This window comes from Taeniopygia guttata, chromosome 1A (assembly GCF_048771995.1).
Source record: "Taeniopygia guttata chromosome 1A, bTaeGut7.mat, whole genome shotgun sequence".
NCBI lineage: Eukaryota > Metazoa > Chordata > Aves > Passeriformes > Estrildidae > Taeniopygia > Taeniopygia guttata.
Window position 1 is genome coordinate 13,745,963 of NC_133025.1, and position 22,365 is coordinate 13,768,327.

A 22,365-nucleotide genomic window follows, 5' to 3' on the forward strand; every position below is an offset into this window, starting at 1 on the left:
TAGACCTTCATCCAACAGTGAAAGCTGGCCAAGCACAAAGGTCCATAGGCACACAATTGCTTACAAGATAACAACCAAGAACAACAGAGGAAACACTGAGATCTGGAGAAGGTAATTGCTCTGTTCCTCCAAATTCAACAATTATGCTCAGACACAACCAAAAGTAAGAAAGGAAATTAATTAAAAGTAGAACTGCCCATACACAGAGTAGAAGACTTTCTCCAGAGCTTCCCCTGTAAGAAACTATACTAGCTCTGTTCAAAGAATATTTTTTTTCCAGTTGAAAAGGTGGATAAGAAGGAAAATCAAGTGCACTGAAACAACAGAAAGGCAACTGTATCACCCTTTACCTTCTCCATGGGAGAACCACCAAGATATGCTAAGGGCTTTGCACTGGGTAAGTTTTTTCAATTCCAACCTACAGCTGGGGAGTGTCTGACACAAACAGCAGAGAAGAAGAAAGTTAGTAACTTGTTTAATTACTCATGGGATCATCATCTCTCAGAGGGAAAATCAGAAATATCTTTAAAGGAGCAAAGGGCAACTCAAAAGTTTAAGTGTTTGCAGGCTGAGAACTACTAGCTTAAATTACATTAGTTGAGATATTTGAAGAATCAAGACTTACGAATCTTCCACTGTGGTAAATTATTTTTGCTGCAAATGGTTTTGAAACTCCAGGTGTGGCAGAGACCTCCTGCAGGGACTTGTCACACCAACTGGACTGTCCCTGAATCCTGGAAGTGGGCTGCTGCCATTTCTGTCAAATTGCAGTTGAAGATCACCATAGAGGTGCTCAGAATAAGAGAAGGTGGTGGTCCAGATAGAAGAGAGCTAGGGAATAGAAGATGTATCGATTTGGGTAATTTTTTCCCCTGTACTTGTTGCAGTGAACGAAGACATAGCATTCTATGGCCTATTTAATATTCTTTGACTACTCTTGAGCTATGTGAGAAATATTCCCCTTCAAAACCTTCTTGACATGTACCCTGGTTCTTAACTGAGTGCTCTTTGTGTGGAAAACAGCCATTAGGCACTCACCCTTATGTCAAGAGTCAGACAATCACTGCTGTGGTGTCATGATGTGTTCATTCTCTTTAGGTTTCATATGAACAAGCTGGATTCCTTGGAATAAAAGTGGCTTTTCTCTCTTTCTGTGTCAGGAAATAAAGACATTTCTGACATATAATACTATTTTTCTAAGGATAAGGTCATCTTACTGGGCCAAGGACATTCTTTTTTAAGGCCACAGAATGAAGTAGCTCCAAAAATGCACTGTTTTTTATTTATGTAAACAAATAGTTTTCAAGCTTTCTGTCTAGCCCATGGCATTATTAATATCAACATGAATACATAGTTGGCTTCCGAATAGGCCTGAAATCCCAGTAGCTCCTCTGTGTTCAATACAAAAACCCTAAAAAAATCCCGGTTGTTGAAACATCACTGCAGTCTAACATCTTAGCAGGAGGTTCTCATCTGTTTTCAAAACTGATTTCCAGTGAGTTTCAGCCCTAGTTGGTTCTTTAAAGCTCTCAGTTTTGTACAGCCATGCTCCTTCTGTTTCATCGGAGAGTGAATAATCTCTTCCTTCGAGTTATTACCATTTTAGTAGCAAAGCTCAGCCTCATTTTGTAATTTCTGCTGGGTGAGTAATTCCTCCTCATCCAAGTAGTGCCACTGAGTTTCCATGTGAGCAAGAACTTGCAAGATCAGGACCTTTCACCCTCAGCATTGCTCCTTTTTTAGAGCATAACTATTTTTGTTCTCCAGCTTCCAGGCATAGAAATGTTGACATCTAAACTGAAGAATGCCAATGGTTGAGACATAGAAAGAAAATAAAAGCCATCAATTAAATTATTTAGAATGTTTACAAGACATTGCACTATTAAGCAAGTATCTGTTTACACAATGGAGTTATTTTAAAATATCTACAGGTTTTAAAAGTCCAAGTCTTGAAATGCTGCACATATTTAAAATCAAATAATGTTTCATGCTTTACTAAGTAGTAGATATTTTAAGATCATGGACATTTCAAAAGAAACTCTAACACTTATTAGTCTGTCTCCAATAAAGTACATCCTTCTATAAACCTTTAGAAGAACTCTTCTTACATCTCTATATACTGATCAGCAGAAATCAAACCCTTCCAGGCACAAAACCCTTACCTGTTCCTTTAACTTGGCTACTGTCACCAGTGACACACCCCAGGGGTCACCCTATGTTAATGGCTTGGACAGTGGGACAGAGGAAAGCCTCAGCAGATTTGCAGAAGGTACAAAACAAGGAGAAGTGGCTGACACAGAGATGTCACTGAGAGCATCTCCATGGCAGAAAGTTCACTGCTCTTTATCTATTGAACACGAAAAATCTCAGTTACTTGGAAGTCCAAATTTCCTTTGCCTCTGGGCACATTAGAGCCCAGGATAGGATTCACTGCAGTTCTGCAGGATGGTCCCTGCTGGGATATGATGCCTTTTTGCCTCGGGAGAGCCAGTATGATGCTGTCTGCTTGCCCTCCTCTGCCCTCCCTCCCTGTTCCTGCCCTCCAGACCTGCCCTCCAGCTTGGCCAATGTCAAGCAGGGAACAGTGCTGCTGGACCAGATGTGTGACACACAGAGGTACAGGCAAAGAAAAGGTCTGCAAGGAGTCAGCCCTTCCTTTGGGTGTCTTATGGTGCTCCCTTCTCCCTGCATCTGTGTTGAAATGGTGGACATTCACAAAGACCTGTCTCATTTCTGTAAGCACAGAGCAGATTTGCAGAAGTACTTGATCTGGACATTCCCAGGACAGTCAAGGAGACCAGTGCAACCCCAGCTCGTGTGTTCCTTCCCTGCCAGCCCTGCTGCAGTGATGACTGGGCCTCTCCATGTATCTTAATCCATGTGAAATTGATTCCATGGAGAGGACCATAAAACTAGGCTAGCACTTTATGGATTAAGTACAAGATTCAGCCTGGTGAGTATCACGCTGGAAACTGGCCAGGGAAGTGGTGTGGCACTGATTGCATATTGAGAATCTCTCAGTGTTCTCCATAATCATTATCCTATTTTAAAACAAGGATAAGATCAGCTGGACCTTGCTGCCAGCTCCCACAGGACAATCTGGCTCTGTAATGTAAGTAAAAGAGTCTATCTGCTGTCTGCATCTTCCTCTTCTATTTCTATTCAGGGTGAAGCATCCATATTGCAGTCTTTCCAGAGAAGGAAAGGATAAAAAACTGAGGACTTTGAAAGATGACCGGTCCTGTCAGAAAAATGGTCAAGGGGAATTTTCTCACCCAAAGATCCCCACACTTCTGGGTCTGCATTCCTGTTACATTACTTCATCATCACCTTCATAAAAAGAATATCAAAACAAAGACCTAGTTATTACAGATAGCCAGAGGGATGCTTCATGAGTGACTCTTACCTTTCAGAGTGATAGTTCTGGGGCAATTACACTTCCCTTTCTTTCCTATGGAAACAGCAGATCTGCTGTTTTGAAGTTCTGCTAGTGTTTCTGCCCTAGTGGCCTGTTTCAGGAATATTTAGAATGTTTACAGTGAGGTACCAGAGAAATGTGGATTTTAAACATACATGCTCATGAGAAGGGAACTCAGGAAAATGAGAAGATATGATTTTGAGAAGCATGCAGATCCATATTGGCTTTTCCTATCTGCACAGACCCATATGAGCCCAGGGATCTTAGGATTCCTTATCCAATTGCTCATGACAATCTATACAAATTGTGAGAAAAAAAGACTTGTCTTATTCTGAGAATCCAAAACTCATAAATATCTGACAGCCCAATCATGCTACCAGGGACAAGCCCTTGCACTATTGATTATACTGACTACTTTTTCCTTTTGTTTTTATTTTGAGAGGAAGGATGCATTCTGCAGTTTATGCATAATGTAGATTTATCTTGTTATCAATTGACTTGGTAGATGATCTTCATAAACAGTTACTGTGAAGGCTGACTGGAAGGGCAGCAGTGGTGGGAGTCCTTGACCTTTCAGGGAAGGATGCTTTTGTCACAATGAAGTCTGTGGAAGCATCTAGACAGAGAGCTTCTTTTGACACTGCCAGTTTGAGAGGCTCCCCTTACATGCCACTTCATGGAAATTTGGCTCCTCACAGGTGCCCAATTTCAAAATATTTGTCTCTCCTTCATGAGTTACAGGGCTCTGGAAGGCTGTGAGGTTGTCAAAAGGTGACTTTTTGCCTGTTGCCATTGCCAATTAAAAGGCCTAAGCAATGGAAACATTGGAGGATACTTGCTAAAGAAAACATGTAACATTTGTAACCTTGCAGCCTTTCTCCCCGACTCATGGCCACAGCAATGGACCATGGTTTCACGATGTAGCCATGAGTTCTGACCCATGGAGAGCCTTCTCACCTCCCTGCATCTCAGTAGTCCATGTGCCTTGCCAGCTGCTACCAAACCCATCTGCTTCTTGCCCAAGCTCCAGTAGGAGAAAGCTGTGCCACCATGTAGATGGCAGGAGGATGATGAAGAAATCCACAAGGCAAGGAAAGCACCCTGACCCTGGATCCTTGCTATATGTTCACAAGGGGTTACCAACCCTCTCTGCAAGGAGTCAGGCCAAACCTCCAGGAAAAAACTCACATTTGAGCTACCAGGTATAAATTGAGCCAGATAGAGCAGAAGTAGGAAGGACTACTGACCTCAGTGTCTGGCCTCAAGACCACATTTCTTCCTTTCCCTATTTGTTTGAAGTCTATATTGGAGAACACTGTGAGATAAGAGTAGGGCATTTATGCAGATGTTATGGTGCAGGGTCTGTGGCGTTGTACTGAGGATGAGTCAGGGCTGGGGGACATATCAAAATGTCCTTTAAACAGCACTGCAAGGAAGTTTTGGAGAAGTCTTCTTCTGTGGTGCCCTATTTATATGCAGAAGTGTCTGTGGCACTTTATAAAGGACAGTCCTAGAACTGCAATTGTCTGAACATGAGTCCTTGACTAGGTCTTATGTCAGTGATCCAACGGGATGGTTTGTAGGGATGTAAAGACATTGAAAAACTGATTTTAACACAAAAATTAGTAAATGAAAGAAAAAAACTCTATCAAGTGAAAGTGACCTTAGGACAGGAAATTATACTGACCTGGAAAGCACCATGCAAATTTTAGTGGACATATTGACTAAGGACCACGTCCTTTTGGAGGTAAGTTGCCCTTTTGGGGCAGGCTCCATAGCCAAATCTATTCTCTTGTACATCATCATCTTGAACCTCTCTGTTGCTCTTTAGGCAATCAATGGTTGTGTTGTAAATCAGTCTGAAGTTGGACACATTCTGGCTAGCCCCAGCTCCTAGATGGGCCCTGGGGGTTAACCTGCTATGGATTTGGGCAGCCTCCAAATTATCCTGCCAGGTAGGCCCAAAGAGAGGGATTTCAGCAGGCCATCACCATCTCCCCAGCAACCCCTGGGCTCTGATACATGCAGCAGAATCTGAACAAAGCAAGAATTCTGCCCCCAGCTCCCTGCATGCAGTCCTCAGGTGGAGTGAGCATGAATAATGGAAGACCCTGAAACAGGAAGGAAACCAACTGTTATGGCCAGTGTGGGAGGCTTCTGCTGGTTTATGTGGCTGCCCTTCCAGCTCCACATATGCAACAATTGTCCTCACCAAATGGGTTCAGTATGAGCAAGGAGTACTTACATGACAAACATGAAAAACTGCTGTTGCAAAAGCACTTGAATCCAAAAAAAATGTACTTTGAAATAAATAAGGGGAATTGGGAAATTACATTCTGGCAACTGCACAAAGTGTGTGCATTTCCCATAGAACGGAATAAAAATAGATTGTGTCGAAAACAATGATAAAGAACTCATGGGAATGCATGTCTGGCACAGTTTATATTCCACTCCTGGGGCTAAAGTTGGAATATTGAAAATGTGGTGCAATTAGGAATTTTATTTTAAAAATGTAAATATTTCTGTTTCCTATAAAAGCATAAAAAATAATCACATACTTTCTTTGATGATCCGTAAGTCTACACTAAATAGCTAGTCTTAATTCACTGCAAGTCAACTGTGTTAAGATACTTGTACTGCATTCATAGACAGATTAATATGATGGGATCTTTAGATTCTGCCAAAATAGAAACAGTAATGTCATATAGAGACAAATGCATGTTTGTTTATTTATACATGCACATACATACACTTATAGAGAGATAAAAACAGTCTTTCTCTTCCAGAATTGGTAAAGGTCATTACATTTTGATTATTTTATAATCAAATAAAAATCTTGCACATCCACAAGTTTGTATAACCAAATTATCCTGAGACAAACTGGAGGCTTGAGACTCCAGTGCACAGTTCTGATACATTCACAATTGTCCTTTAAGATCTGCTAGTTTGAATTAAGATTCTTCTCTCAAACGCAGCTGCTCCGATACAGGCACATGTCTTTCCTTACACGTTAGGCTGTGAGGCACCTGAACCCATCTTGGCTGATGCGTTTGGGACACTAAAGCATCTGTCATACTGTCCAGCAGTACCCACCCAAGCCCAGCCGTGGGTAGGGGTGCAGAGACACCCACACTGAGAAACATGTTAGGGTCAGAGTGTGGTTTTACTCACTAGTGCTATTTTCAGTTTACAGCAGGACAAAAGTCTGCAGGAACATAACCACTACATTAGGGCTCAAACCAAAGAAAATATTTCAGCTGGTGCCCTCTTTAACTAATACTTGCATAGAAGCTTTATTCTTCTTGCCAAAAAGAACCAATAATTTCCTCAAGAATATAATGAGTAACAATTAAATCTATCAGAGAAAAAACAAAACAAGACAAAACAACAGAACAGACAAACCAGAACAACACCACACAATAAAATCTAAACCTGCAAAACCAAAAAATAGCCCAAACCAAAAGCCCAACATTTCATGTTCACTGAAAAATTTGTCTCTTCCTTAGAAGATATCACTTCCAGATTCCACAGCTCTGACTTGCTCTTTCTGGAAATTAGGTCCCAAGAAACTGAAGCAAATTCTCTTAATGACTATTTTTAAGAACACTGACAGTTACTGAGAAACTCAAGGCATGGAATTATAGTGTTGCTCTCCATCCAACAGCTATTTCTACTAATTTTCTCGTAGTTTTTGCCATAAAGTAGATGATCTGAAGACTTCAGATCTAAGCACAGGACTAATAGAAGAAGATTTGCAGGGAGGAAGTTCATTTTTCAAAAATTATTGGATTCCCCAGCTCCCTTGAGGAAAATGAAGCAAAACTATACATTCACTATCAAGCTTTTTCATTTAAATAAAACCCAAGCATCCATGGCAGTGACCACAAGTTTTCAAAAACACATATGTATTATGATTTTTTCACTAGTGCTTTGTATTTCAGAAGATCTAAGAATTACTGCATCTTTGGATGTTTGTGTACTCGTCTAGTGACATGATAGAGTTTGATTTTCCAAGAGAACATGTTGAGCCATCTCTGATAAGCAAGGCTGATGTTATTCTTTTCCACAAAGGTGCTACTAGACTATACAGACTCATATCTTTCATCTCTTAGATCATATAAGCCTCTTCTACTGAGCATGGTAACAAGTGGGTAGATAAATGTTGAGAATTCTCTCAGTCTTTTCACCTCAAGATATTTCCTTCAGCTTATGGATAATTCCTATGTCTCTATTCTGCACATCTCTATTTCTCCATATTATTTTGAATATATGAACACTTTATCTGTACTGTTTTTACTGGTCTCAGGAGTGCTTTATAGAGGGAAGATTTCCCACTGCTGTTTTTTATCTCCCTCTTGAAACAAGCAAAAATCTAATTTGTCTACAGAATTACACCAGAAATTGGAGTAAAGATGTTTTTCCATTCTGATCACCAGACTCTTCTAGAAGCACTGCCTTCCAAGATAGAGTCCTTCCGTTCTGTAGAAATCTCTTTCTTCTGAAGTCAAAGACTTAATAAAGAGCTTGTAGAGTATGATTTTCTTTAAATGGACAAGTCATCCAGATCATTCCATGCTTCCCTGAGCTAAGTGGTATCACTGTTCAACTGGGTTTTGTGTCATCTGGAAGTTATATCAGCAACATTTATACTTGCTCCCATGTGATTGCAGGAGGTGTTGAACAGAAGCAGCCTACTGTCAATTCTTGGGGAACTTCTCCATCTGATGATGATTTTCTGTCATTAGCTACTTGGAGAGATGTCTCTGTTACCCATTTAACAGGTTGTCTTGACAGTGTATAGTGTCATTTTTATAAAAAGTGTAGGGCATCAAACGAAATAAGATCCTCAAAATAGATGAAGTAGTGTAGTAGACTACATCTACACTTCCATTTTATTTCATTACTCTTAAAATGGGAAGGTTTACTTTTAATGACAAATTCAGTACCCACTATATTGACTTTAGAAACTCTAGGCATATTTTTCTGAAATTACAGGTGATTATGAGAGCCCAAACTGAGGCACATAAAAAGGAGCACTTTTCTAAGAGACAGTATCCTGTAGTTTCTGAATATCAAGGACGACAAACAACAGATTTCAATGGCAATCAACAGCTGTTCATTTACTGAATAGTAGCACTTGTAAACAGAATTTGTAATAAATCACAAAGCTCATACTCCCTGGAAAATACAGTTTGAGGTTAAAAAGGACTTGGGTGGGTGAAAAAGCAAGGGCCTTGAGGTTAGAATATGTGATACTCTGCATTTCTTTTGAACATATTATCTCAGTAAATGAGGTGGATGGAACATTTGGATTCAGGACCAACATAAGCCAACTAGAATTTGAATTGCTGATAATCTGATACTCCTCCTCCTCAGCCATGACTTCTGCTCTCTTCTCCCTGAGAGCATGATGATTCATCTCAGCTCTAACAGTCATAATTTCACTGACTACATAGCACTACAATGCCTAAAAGGTGATACAAGGGAGAGGAAATGAACACTTGTTCCTGGGTTAGCAGGTGCCATTTTGTTGAGGAAACTCCTCAAATTGTCTATCTGGTTAATCTGATTGTGAATTGGTACTGAAAGTGGCAGGGGCTCTTTCATTTACACTGCTTTGCTGCTATTCTGTTTCTTCAGGTGGATTCCTTCCACCCAAGTTTCAAACTTGGCCCTTCTGTTTGCTCAGGGAAAACCTTCATTGGCATAAATAACAATTTTACTTAAGTATGTAAATGGTTACTTGGTTCTTGCCATTCTAGATTTACAGTAGGCAGTGGAGGAGTTAAGGGGTTTGAATCCACAGAACAATAAGCACAGACAGAGTAAAGGGTATGAGATGGAGGAGATTCAATTGAAGGAAGAATCATGGGGAATATGTTAGAACTTGATTCATGCATTACAGGCACTAGTTTCTTATACTGTTTATAGAACTGAACATTTGTCTGAAAAATAGATTTGGGCTTGGTAATGATTTTGTAATACAATAATGGTGACATATCATTCAAATGAGAGAACAGAAAAGTGTGAAACTATGGATCTACACAACTGCAAGTTTTGTTATTGCTGGAAAATTCATTGCTAAGTGATTGCTATTAAAAACAGTTTCAAAATTCTGTGAGCAAGATTTGCCTATTAAGCCAGAAGGACCTGAGAAGGGAAAAAAAAAAAAAAGTCAATATATGTAATATTTTAAAGGTATTTTGGAAGATCAGAAATTGGTACATGATTATTCTTATGCACTGTGGTTGTTCTAAACTCACAAACCAGCTATCGCTCAGTCAAGAGCCAGGAATAAAAAACATTACTGCATAGCTGATGAGATTTTGAAGCAAATATAAAACATGTTGGGATTTGAAGATGCCTTCTGACCAGCAGCTTTTTTGGTGTGCAGTATGCAAAGTGCATATTTACTTAAAATTTCAAAAGCCTGGACAAAAGATTTGAGATATCACAAATCAATGATCTTTTAAACACAGGAAATTTAGGGAGTAACATCTCCCAACACAAACATGAGTCTTTTCCTACTATCCTGCATTAGGCAGAGGGCCTGGCTTTGCCATGCGTTTCTCCAGTACAATATGAACTCTTTCCATGGAGAACCACTGTAGAAATGACTAGGTCGCAAATTTGAGAGAGTCTTGGGAAGGACTGGAGAAAAACATTCTTATCAGGCAAAACATTGAAAGCTGGCAGAAAAAAACAGGCTTGTAGTTGGATGTTGGATGGACTTTGTTAGGTCAAGTTTACTAAATTTACTAAATTTGCATCGACCCTGGTAAAGACAAAGCCTGAAAGTCTGAAACTCATCTGTTCTGCACTGAGTTAATTGTCCTCCATGTGATCAGAAAATATCTCATCCTCTGAGCTCTGACAAAGTATTCCCAACCACTGTCTGAAGCATGCTGTCTGGAATTGTCCTGTGGGAGACAACTGCTATTTCTCACCTGTTAGCCCTAATCCCCTAGTTTTTCACTGCTGCAAGCCAGGTGAAGGGACAAGAACGACATGCAAAGCAGGTAAGCAGTATGTTATGAAAAGGGCATTAGTTGGCTAGGAGGAAAGGACATAACAAAGTCTTTATGTTATTTCCTTGGGAATTGTGAGGCAAATATTCTGCCTAATCCTTTTTCAGTACAGAAGGATTTCTGTAGGTTGTAAATTCTCTTTCTTTTCAAGAAGATATTTACAGCTGAATGAGATGGCACACAAAAATTAGTAGTAAGTAATGAAACTCATTGGAGAGGTGTGAACCAATACTCTCACTATCTAACTGTTCACTCTGCTAGACATAACACATATTTTCGACAGCTCTCTTCCTTATGAGGATTTAAAAGCAATTTAAATATCAATACAAGGTCTTTGGAACAGAAAGCATCTAAGGAAACTAGATGACACCAACTTGAACTACAAAGTTTGCTGCCATCCTTTGAGATACACAAACCTCAAGGTAAGTTTCACTAGACACAAATGTTTTGGGCTGTTTTGAAACCTTTTTTAGAAAGAAGCATTTTTTAGAGTCCTTCCACTTAGGAACCTCTTATTCAAATTATCTGAGTTTTGCATAAAAACATCAAAGGCTGGCTCTTGAGGATGTCTTCAGAGGAGTGACCTCATTTTAAGTCTGGGAGGATGAGAGTCTCTGACAAACTAGGGGAGTCCTTGATTAAATGGCAAAAGACACTATGCTGCTGGTAAATTCCTAGAAAAAAAGACTGCCTTGTCTGGGTACAAGAAAACCTCAGGGATGATAACTCTTCTAACCTTGGAAGACTCAATTCAATGGAATATTATATGCTCACAGGACACCTAGTGCCTGGAAGGCACTAATTACTAACGCTTCTCTTCCTGGGAGCTTCCTCAAAGCTTGGACATGTCTCAGCTTGGTCACAAACAGATCAATCCTATCAGTGATGTGAGAAGGTTTTTAGGCTCCCAAACTTGTGAATGAGGCAATCTGGCATTTCTAGGTAACCCACCCTCCAGACTGAGCTATGCACCTGTCCATGATGTACAGGTGTCAACGCTCCTGCTGCACCTGATTCTCAGCCATTTGAATGTATGTGCTACATGCTGCAGCAGAAGTGCTTCCAGCAGGCAGCTGTGGTCAGGGCATGCCAGCACTGCAGCAGGGCATGGAGTGGGGGTGTGCTGGCAGCCCCCTGGACACTGCAGCACTTCTTAGAGCCTGACGACAGAGCAAGCTTCTGCAGTCCAGAGAAAACTCGTGCTCTGCCTCCAGACGACTTAGCTTGAATTTGAAGAGGTTCCTCAAGCAGGACAGTGCTAAACAACAGTGAATTTAACTTCAAAAAATTACTTTATAATGGCCTGCAGCATAAAATGAAGCCACAAGATGTTGCCTGAAGGTATTCCACACCTCAACTGGTAGAGATGTCTCCTGCCTGTTACAGGGCAGCAATATCACCCACGCAGGCATGGTTTACTCACTTCACTAATTTACCTGGTCTGTAACACTTTGAAGATCCAATTTGTGAACGAAGCTCCATTTGAAAATACATACACAATGAGAACTGGGTTCCATGTGGAAATTAATTCAACTTAAAACTGGCTTTGATATCCCTGTGTGAAAAGTGTCACAGAGATTGCTGTATTTTGCTGTCACCTTATTTTTTCGAGGTCAGGTCTTTCAGTATCTCGCTACTGCAAACTCACACTTGACTGCTTATCTTACCCTAAGCGCTTATGAAGCTCATTGCAAGGCCATTTGAGGAATGCTGAATGTTTAATGAAATCAATTATCAAACAGCCATGTTGTCACAGCCATAGAGGTTTTAGCAATTAATTTGCTTGATGCATAAAACTAAGACTCCAACAGATCTTTCTGGAACCCCAAAACGCTGGCCAATGTTCAGAGGTGATAACAAATGGAGGGGGGTGGGGGGGAAATGCAGTTTTCAAGCATTCTATAGATTTCACTTTCAAGAAGCAGTTTAGTGAAGCATTGAAAAACATGGCACCCGTAATTGCTACTTACTCTACTTAAACCATTTAAGCTTCCTGGTGATGACAAGCAGCACCCACTTACCACTGTGCTAAGTATCTCTGCAGCATGGCTTGGAAGAGCGTCTGTGCTGAGCGTTGGCATTCAGCAGTGTTTAAATTGGACTTCTTCCCCCATTTTTACACAATTCTTTCTTTTTCCAGCTAAATTTTTCGTGGACCTGAAACAAACAGGATGTTCTTGCTTGCACCACATCACCCCTCCCATCCTAAATGATACAGATGAATGTAAATCGACAGCACTTGTATGCGTATGAATGATGTGGAGAAGAGCTTTAAGGTGGTGCATGGCCGTGAAAAAGCACAGCAGTGCTTTTTCACAGCTATGAAGTGCTACGTGCACTGCGGTCCTTCCCTGAGCGGGGACACGTCCGCTCGTGGGGAATCCCCGCTGGTCGCGGGGCGGATGCCCGGACACCCCCGCAGGGAGACGGCGCTCACGGTTTGGGTCCCCGGCAGCCCGTGGGTGGCGGGGGGACCGCGGTGCGCGGCGTGGCCGCGGCCCGGCAAGGCAGCCCGTGCGGGGGCAGAGATGCGATGCGATGCCCTGCCCTGCGATGCCCTGCCCGGCGCCCCGCCGGCTCCCGCGGCGGGCGGGCGGGCGGGGCGCGGCGGCCGCAGTCCCCGGCGGGAGGTTGTCATGGTTTCCCGGGTCACATGTGCGCGAGGTTCCCCGGCGCGGGGGGAGGAGGCGCCGCCGCCGAGGCAGCCGGAGCCGCTGCCCCCCGCGGGCCCGCCCCCCGCCCGCTCCCCGCCCGCTCCCACCTGCGCCGCCGCCCGCCCCTTCCCGCTGCCCACGGGCGAGCTGCCGGGCGCGCCTCGTCCCCCGGGCCGCCGACCCCCGGCCCTGGGCTCTCCCCCCCTCTCCTCCTCCTTCTCCTCCTTCTCCTCTCCCCTTCCCCTCACCCTCCCCCTTCCTGGCCGGGCTGCGCCCCCCCGGCCGGCCCCGGCATGAGCATCTCCATCCCGGCGGGGCTGACGGAGCTGCTGCAGGGCTTCACGGTAGAGGTGCTGCGGAGCCAGCCCGGGGACCTGCTGGAGTTTGCCCTCCAGTACTTCGGGCGCCTCAAGGAGGAGGCGGCGACGGCCAAGGCGGCGGCGGAGAAGGAGCCGAGCGGCCGCAGAGCGGGCACCGGCCATGACAGGGGCGCTCAGCCGCCGCGCCGGGGCCCCCCCGACGCCCGCGGGGTCAACTTCGCCGAGGAGCCCATGCAGACCGACTCCGAGAGCGGCGAGGACGAGCAGCCGCCGCCGCCGCCGCCGCCGCAGCAGTTCCCGGGTAAGGCTCCCCCGCCTCGCCGGCACGGGGGTGGGGGCGCGGGGGGCTCCGCGGCCGCCCGGGCTCGGTGCGCGGCCGCGGGGATGGGCTCCGGCCCGGGCCGCCCGCGGGTGCGGAGCCCCGGGGCCGCGGGGGCCGCGGGAGCGCCGGCCCCGGTGCGCGGGCACGGCAGCGGCGGCACCGCGGGCACAGACCGCCCGCGCCGACACCGGGCAGCGCAGCCCGAGGGAGGTTCCCCGTATCCCGCGGCAAACTTCAACCTCCCGGGCCGTCCCCTGGTGTTCGGCGTACAGGTATCGCCGGCTGCGTCGCTTGTAGCGTATGAGCCTATTATAGTCCAGCGAAGATCTATCAATATGTTTCCTTTTTATAGGAGCAGATCTGCATTCCTAATTAGTGCAAGGGCATGTCTACCTTAGAAAACACCTCTCATGGGCATGTTGTTCACGCTCTTGATTAAGCGTTTGGCGTAGATGCACTTAGATGTGTTTTAGAAAGTAGAGCACAATTTAAAACGTAATTTCTTCCTGAAAGCCTGAGTGAAATTTTCTGCATTTAGACGGGCCTGTGGAACAAGTGTTGCTGTGACAGCAAAGAACATTTGCAGTATCTTTGTGTTTGAAGGTAACGCCGATCTACACGCAGCTAATGACACCTTATCTTTGTGTGGCTGACAGGTTTTATTTAGAGACTGTGTCAATCCATCTGCTGGTGTGGGTTATGGGACGGGTGGGAGCTGCCTCTGAAGGGTGCACAGTGCTTTGTCTTTGTGTCATGAGCAGGCTGACTGAAGGGTCCGTCAGTAAGGTTAGATGGAGAAGAGGAAAGCGTCCGAGCATCTTTATTGTATTTTTTTGAGGATAGCTTGAGGTGTATCTTACCAGATCATCAAAGCAGTCATCCCTCCGAGTCGTGCTGGAGGTAGACTTAGCAGAGTATGGAAGGCAGTTGTTTGCTAGTTCAATTTCAGTGCAGATTTTGAAATGATGTGTTATGTGCGTTTCATCAGGAAACGTAGATAAACAAGTAGGTGTTTAAGAAGTGGGTAAGTTTTCAAAATGCTTTGTGTTACCCCATAAGACAGTCGCCATTCTTTTCATCTGTTCTTTCCAGCCATACCCACATGTATTTAATGAGAAATTGTATCTGTCAATCAAGTTCTGCAGATTCATGTGGCAATTTTAAACTGTAATGCTGATTATGGGAGATTAGTAGAAATTTGAAAATTTGCTGTCTTTGAAAACTGAAATAGTCATAATGTGGAAGAAAAAATTATCTTATTTCACTAATAGTAGATGTGGCCTTTCAAACATTAATTATTCTAATGCTAAATCTCATTGGTAAATGGAAAACTGGAATGTTGTATGGAGGGAAGTACAGAAAAGTAGTTTTATTTATTAATATGTATGTGTTACGTACCTGTAACTTTACAGGATGCTCTAAGAAGCTTTCTAAGCTTTTCAAATGAATACCAGTAATTAAGATTCTTTTGACAGTCTTTTTGTTGTGATTTTGAAGAGAAAAAGCTATTATTGCCAATATTCTCATTGAGGGACGTGCTAGAATCTCTTAGTTTGACAAACTGATTTACTTGTTTGACAAAAGCCCTTTAAAATGCCACATTTTTAAGCCTGATATATTTTGAACATTTAATTGTATTATGGTTTGTAAATTCTGTCTGTTCAAATAATTAAAAGAATTAATTAAAAGAAACAAAAAATGAAAATATTTGTGAAGCCATGTGAAGGTTAATAAGAAGTAACTCATGGTAAATGATCAGTAATAGTGTTGCTTGTGTATGTGTACATTGTGCAGGAGTGTGTATTTGAAATTCAAATTTTACGTCTGCCCTGAATATTTTCTTTTAAGGTAACATAACAATGAATCCATTCAGCCTTTTGTTAATAACTGGAGGCATAAAGGCTTGTACTCAAATATTTGTTTAATGGGTTTAGATACCAATTTCAAAGCATGTTTCTTCTATACTTTTGCTTTCTGTTTCTAGAAGTAGCAATTCTTAAGAACTGAAGTTTGGGAGAAAATTTTATATTTTTTTTGCCTTTATGAATTATTAGACTTCTGTAGAGCAAATTTGCCCTGTTTGCATCCTTAGGAGAGGGCAATAAATTTAAAAAGTTGATAAGCAAATGTAAAATGAAAACCTCTGTGAAGGTCAGGCCTGATGGTGGTATCTTTCCTTTGCTAAAGCCGTACATTTGAAATGTCAAACTGATAGTATTCCTTAATTAATTCAATCAGAGCATTGTTGAGCTCTCACTGTAAATGCTCCAAACATGTTTTTTTCCCTACCAAATGTTTCTAAATACCTACAAGCGCTGCAGTGGAACTGTTTGTCAATATTAGTTTTGTCCTTGAAATGTATTTTGGAAGGTAGATGATCATTATCCTGTTTCAGAAATGATGAGCTGAGGCATAAGCTGTGTTAAAAAGAAAAAACCCCTGTACTCGGGATTAAGAGTTATATGTGAACCTTGAATTAAAATCTATTCAGGTTTCTGTTGTGTCCATTACCTCAGCTGCAGAGATCACATAAAGGTAAAAGCAGTTACCTCGTCTGGAGGGAGAACTTTGTTGTATTGGTGTCATTAGTTTGGTGTATTAGTTTTGAATTGACACCTGGAGTTAAAGTGACCTAAGAAATTACATTCTTTATGTTCAGAGCATTTAGATTATCCTCTTTGGAGCGCATGGTTTAATTTGGGAGTGCTTTTCAAGTTTTCTAGTTGGTTTGTTTGTTTGGTTTTTAAAAAAATATTTAATTGTCCTACATGGGTGTATTGGCATTAATCAGTTACAACAACTATTTCCTACTCAAATAAATAGCAGACACTAAATTGAATAGGAAATATGCATAAAAATGAGCCCTGTTTTAGAAAATTTGTCTAACTTTTAGCAGGTCTGAAGTGCATATTAAGATTTATTATATTGTGTCTGCAAAATTTGAAAATGCTCATTAAATTATGTGTTCTTTTTACAGTGACTATGCTTTTCTTCTGACTTTACCACTTACTTGTTGATTTGCAACTTTTTTTGATGGCCAATAGCCTATGTGATTTGTAACAGTTGTTTTAAAATGGTTGCCGTAGATAAAAATTTCATCTAGCCTTAATATGAATTAGTAGAAGAGCTTTTTGCGGTAACATTGCTGTTCTTTAAAGTCAAAAATTATAGTGCTGCATGTATCATTTGGCACACCATAGCCTCTGTTTACTTTATTTTTCTTTTGTTTTGTTTTACTTCAGTTTGTTTTGGTATCTTTTTCAGATAGTGGTGTATTTTAACAGGAAAATACTACAGCTGTCCCTCTCCTCCCCCGTGTGCTTCTGTTTGGTGTGTTGGTTGCTTTGGGTTCCTTCTTTGGAAACTTGAGCTAGAAAATGCAAGTCTATATCTCATCTTAACCCACTGATTGTGCCTAAATAATATGAGATCACTGTTTAGGTAAAACATACATATTCTACCTTACAATACTAATTTTAAAGGCATGTCTTTATTTTAATTAATTTATTCAGTCTGAAGTGCTTACAGATGTACTGTTCATAGAAATTTTGAAATAATAGGTAAATTGTAGAAACCAGAAAAAAAACTTTGCACGCAACTACATTTGTGCCATGTGTACGTAATGGGCAGGTCAGAGCAGTGGAAGGGCTCAGGAAGGACAAGAGAGCAATATAAAAATACATCCAAGTTGTAGTGGGACATTCTTAATTCGGGGGCTGTATAGAAAAGCATATGATTTTCTTATAAATGTGTATATTCAAACTGAAATCTGTGGTGTGATGGATAATGGCTGAAATCACTCCCATCCGATATGTACTTGTCCAACCTTAGAAATGAAGTTTTAGTAATTTCTACGGTCACTCTTTTGAAATACAGAAAGAAAGCAAGCATTATTTGTATGGTTATAAGGACAAACCCAATTGGACCCAGGCTGGGGTGGATGTGATTTAGAAGAGAAGTTTCCAGCCACAGACCAGTCCCTTGGGAGCATGGCATTGTTGGAGCACTCCTTGGCAAGGCTTTGGGCCATATCTCCTTGCAATTTTCTAGACTATGCCTGCTGTCACTCAGAGAATAACATGTGTAAATTAAGCGTTCAGGGTGGGTGTTTGAGAAGAAGATGGATTCTGTGAGGGAAAAGAATTCCAGCTGCAAGAATTTGGTGCCTTGCTGGTCCAGTGGGCCTTGGTCAGGGGTTGGCTACTGGCTGCTATTCTCTGTTAGTGTACACAGTCACAAAAACATAAAACTTTCTATCCTTGCTGTAAGTCTTAAAAAAAACCAAAAAAACAAACAGATTTTTGAAATAATAGTTTTCAGTAATTTTGACAGGAGCAAATGAAAATATTTTCGTTCTGCTAACAGTTATTTTAGAGAGTAAACCCAAGCAAATTGGCAGTTGCTTGTGGTTTGTTTGGGGTTTTTTTTTTAATTTCTTAATCTGACACAGGTGTTTTATTCAAGTTGAGAGATTTGTCATCAACAAACTTAGTCTGACAAAATTATAAGCATCTAGAAATGTGAAGTTGTAATATATACCATTTCGTAGCCTTTGTTGGTAGGATTATGACTCCCTTTCAGACATGTATCTACTTGTGATTGTAGATGAAAGAAATAATTTTGACACAACCATTAAAAAAAAAATAGGTATGTTTATATTAATAATTTAGTTGAAATGATAGCAGCCTCCATTCAAAAGTATTTATGCATCCCTGCTCAAAATTAAGCATGCATGAGTGGAAGTGTCTCTGCTGGCTAATATTTTGTTGAAGTTTGGTGAAGTGTAGTGAAGAGAAGCAGGAGAAAATTCCAAAGACCTATGGACAGAAAGGTAGTAGAACTATACCAAAAACATTTGAATTTGTCTTCAGCTTCTTTTTCGCTAAAGAAACAACGTGGAGATAATTTTGGCTGACTGTTCAGCTTGGAAAAAGAGAACAGCATTAATTCAGGATGTATAGGAAGACAAAATTTTGCTGGCATGGGTTTGTAGTGATTGCATTATGAATTACAACCTATAAGCAATGTCAGTTCTAACATTTGCACAGCAACGCTCAATTTCTTCATTGTATCATGTCTGTTTCAAAGGAAAACTTGCTTCCTCAGGCACTCTCTAGGAATATTGTTTCACTTGCTGACTTCATTTCAGTTTCCCAAAGAAACCTTATATTTTTTATTCTCTGTGTTTACTCCTCTCTATGCGTTCAAGTGAATGTAAGAAACCAATTTATTTCCCTGCTTGGTGAAGAAAATAAAGATTAATCTCTGGACATTAAGAGAGTGCATGTTTTTAGAAAGTACTCCTACAGCATAATGACCTAGTGCTTGGTGCACAGAGGTGTTTCGTGTATCTGTCAGGAAGTTAAGCTTGATTTAATACCTGTATATCTCATATCCCAAGTCTGTTATGTAAAAGTACTGCATTATGTTCTCTGGTTCTGTCCCATTCCTTCAGTCTATGTGAAAGGTACCTAAACAGTCAAATCTCTTCAGACTTACTGGCCTTAGGTGCTCCTGTAAATCTGGAACATATGGTTTGGAAATCACACATTTAGGTCACAAGGTACAGATCAGTCAAGGTACAGGCTGCTGCTGGTTTTCAGATATCAAAGATGACCTCTAGATTGGGAAATTTCATTTGTTGGGACAGTGATGAAAGAAACAAGAAGGCAAGGTGGAAGGCAGGATATGGAGGAGGAAAAGGAGTCAGTGTGTGGTAAGGAAAATGCAAAGGTAAAAAACAAGGGGGGAGATACAGAACTGAGGTAAGGGGAGAAAGATAAAAGGACAGACAGCACATGTGAGAAGGCACATGAAATTCTCCGCCCTTATTTTTCTACCCAGCTATAGCTCTGCTGTCCCAAATTTATGTCCTGAATTTTCTACTGAAATTCTGTTTGGCTTATAAATATATTTGGGAAGAGCATAAATGTGAGCATAACTAAAATCAGTGGTCAATGCATTGTATGAATGTGAATTTGGTCATCTGATGCTGAGAGATCTATTAAATGTTTTGATATGATCATCTCATATTACCATGTCTGGAGCCTCCTAACACTTGCATTTTAATGAAAGTTTCAACTCAGGTTTTTTATGGAGGATCCAGATTGGTTTCAATCATTTTCTGTTTTAAAAAATAATAGTAGTGGTTGTTACGAAGAAGGTCAACAGGCCCATGGGTACAGCTGCCATCTTCATGGCTAAGAGAGCCAAGATTTTGCTGATGAAGAAATGAAATGTTGAACAGTACATAATAGACAGGGTGAAATGTCCCTACTTGTAATGCTTAATACAAGTCACAGTGGTTATTTCATCAACTATTATTTTAATGGAAATGCCTTAAAGTCACGCTGTAGTGTAACTATTACCAACCTAGGTTTGAACTCCTATTATGAGCTTCAAGTGAATGTAATTATACAGAAGTTCTGTGCTTTAGAAAGGTTAGCAATTTTAAAAAAGTGAACGAAGGAGGGAGAAGAGTTTGAGAAAAAGAGCCATTAAAAATGGCTCAGTGTTCTCTGCTTCTGAAATAGGTCTTGACATACATAAATTGGAAGAAGAAGAGGTGATTTTACCAGGGATGATACATTTATCACACAGTCTGTTTGATATTGTTGCTTGTTTTATGGATGTGGGTGTATAAAAATGAACTCTGTGTATACATTAATTACTACTTGCTAGATAAACCTGTCAAAAGAAATAAGCTTTTCTATAAGTAGATATTGCCATAAATATCCATCAATTAGGGTATTGCTTGAAAGTATTCTTTTGAGAATTCTAAAGGAAAAATACGCTTTTTTCCCCTTCTCTTTGGGACATTGGATGATGATACTGGTAAGTCTAGATAGCTTTATATTGGGGTTTTTTACTGAAACCCCTTATCCTTTCAGGGAACCCTTTTAGGCAAACCCTTCCACATGCTGGGTAGGAATGATTGCCCATCTGCTGCATGGAACAGGATGTTTTGATCATGACAAGTAATAACAAACTTGGGATTTATTTAATCTTTTTCTTTATGGAATACATTTTTTGGTCTGTAGGTCAGTTTGCACTCATAGTACTAAACAAGACTTTGTTGGAGAAGGTAAAATTTGGCATTGAGTGTGCTTTGTTTTATCTTCATTTTTTTATGTTTCTAATTGACTGTCGTTATTACACTTTTCCTTGTAGAAAAGCTTCGTGTTTGTCAATTTGGTTTTTCATTAAAAAATATGAGGAGCTCTGTTTCAATTTTTTGTGCACTTAGTGATAAAAATAGCAAAAGTACTCACAGAGAATTTCTATTTGCAGTTTCTAGGCAGTGTAATACATGAATCCAGATTTATATCAATGCAGCAAGTAACACAGAAGACACACAGTTTTGGGGTTACATCAAAAAGATGATGGTAATCAAATGTCCAGTGCCTCATTCAGCATTTCCAGTGATACCATGTCACACAAAAATGTGGGAGCTCTGAAATGGAGGGGGATGGTGACAAGCAAGGGTGCCTGAAGTGCATAGGAGTAAAATGCAGATTGTAGGTACAAGGTATCTTCAGAATGAACTGTACAACAGCCATATGGCAGTTTGCCATCCTTTCCATAAATGGCATCCTTTTAGCATTGCTGCTCAGAAAAGTAATTTGTGGACCACAGATAAAATAAGGAAATTACAAAGAATAGAACAATAAAAAAAAAGATCCAAATTTTAATTGAATCAGACTTGCCTTATTGTGCTATAACACTCTGGATAATGGAAGGTAGAGTTGTAAAAAGCTTTCTGTAACAACAGAAAGTGTTTTATGTGTTTGACTCTTAAATTGCTTAATGAGATTAAGAAAAAAATCATCAGGGCAAGAACTTGAAGCTGAGAGCTTGAGCAGGTAAAGGCTGATAATGAGAATATTTGTCTTACACGTGCAATTTCACTTATGTGACTGAAGTGGTTTCTGTAAAGCTGGGCTAAATGGGACAATTAGTAAATATTATGAAGACTTCCTGAATGGACGGTCTAGAAAATTGCTGTATAAAATAGATTTTGAAAGGAGAAGTAACATGATCTTTCCTCCTCAGTCATTCCAGATACCATCCTGCTTGTATAAAGATTTTTATAACAGTGTTAATTCCTTCTGAATCCCTGTGATGCAGATGTCAAACATGTTTTTATAAATAGTGGTAGTGTTTTCATATTATACCTTATTAGCAGGACTGTCCATTGTAAAGCATACCAGATATGAAGAAAATAAGTCCTTGCCCAACACTGGAAAGAAAACATTCCTTGCAAAGCCTCAGTGTAGACTATAAATAAAAGATGTACTGAATTCTTGGTTGGGATGAATACAAGCTGGAACCAAGCATAAGCATTCAGACTTGCTGCTCAAGCACACAGGCTGAAATTCTTGGTGTGATTTCCCATTTCTGGTTCTGAAAATTCAATGCCATGGGTTGTAAGAGATTTGTAAGTGTTGTAGGATATGGGTTAACTTAAACTCAAGCTGTCCATGACAGCTTTGCTGTGGTCTTTTTTGGATGATCTCACATATGAATATATATGGTCACTGTACTGATCTGGTTTGTTTGCCATTATTTTTACCCCTGACTTTGTTTCCCATTATTTTCACCACTGCAATTGTTCCCTTTTAGA

The 22,365-nt window shown here is 40.9% G+C and overlaps 1 protein-coding gene and 1 long non-coding RNA gene across 2 annotated transcripts in view; one reads left to right on the top strand and one right to left on the bottom strand.

Annotated features, from left to right (window-relative positions):
* Positions 1 to 6,124: 6,124 nt before the first annotated feature.
* Positions 6,125 to 13,146, bottom strand: LOC140680846 (uncharacterized). Its single transcript, XR_012052226.1, has 2 exons — positions 12,468 to 13,146; positions 6,125 to 10,107 (listed from the first exon to the last, which is right to left on the bottom strand). It is a non-coding gene; the product is annotated as an uncharacterized lncRNA (long non-coding RNA).
* Positions 13,147 to 13,187: 41 nt separating this feature from the next.
* The window catches only part of PRKAR2B (protein kinase cAMP-dependent type II regulatory subunit beta), a 74,391-nt gene continuing 65,213 nt past the window's right edge, over positions 13,188 to 22,365 (top strand). Inside the window, exon 1 of the mRNA XM_030291841.4 lies at positions 13,188 to 13,721. Within this exon, the coding sequence (XP_030147701.1) occupies positions 13,394 to 13,721 (328 nt within the window). The 5' untranslated portion in view covers positions 13,188 to 13,393. The remainder of the gene's footprint in view (positions 13,722 to 22,365) is intronic.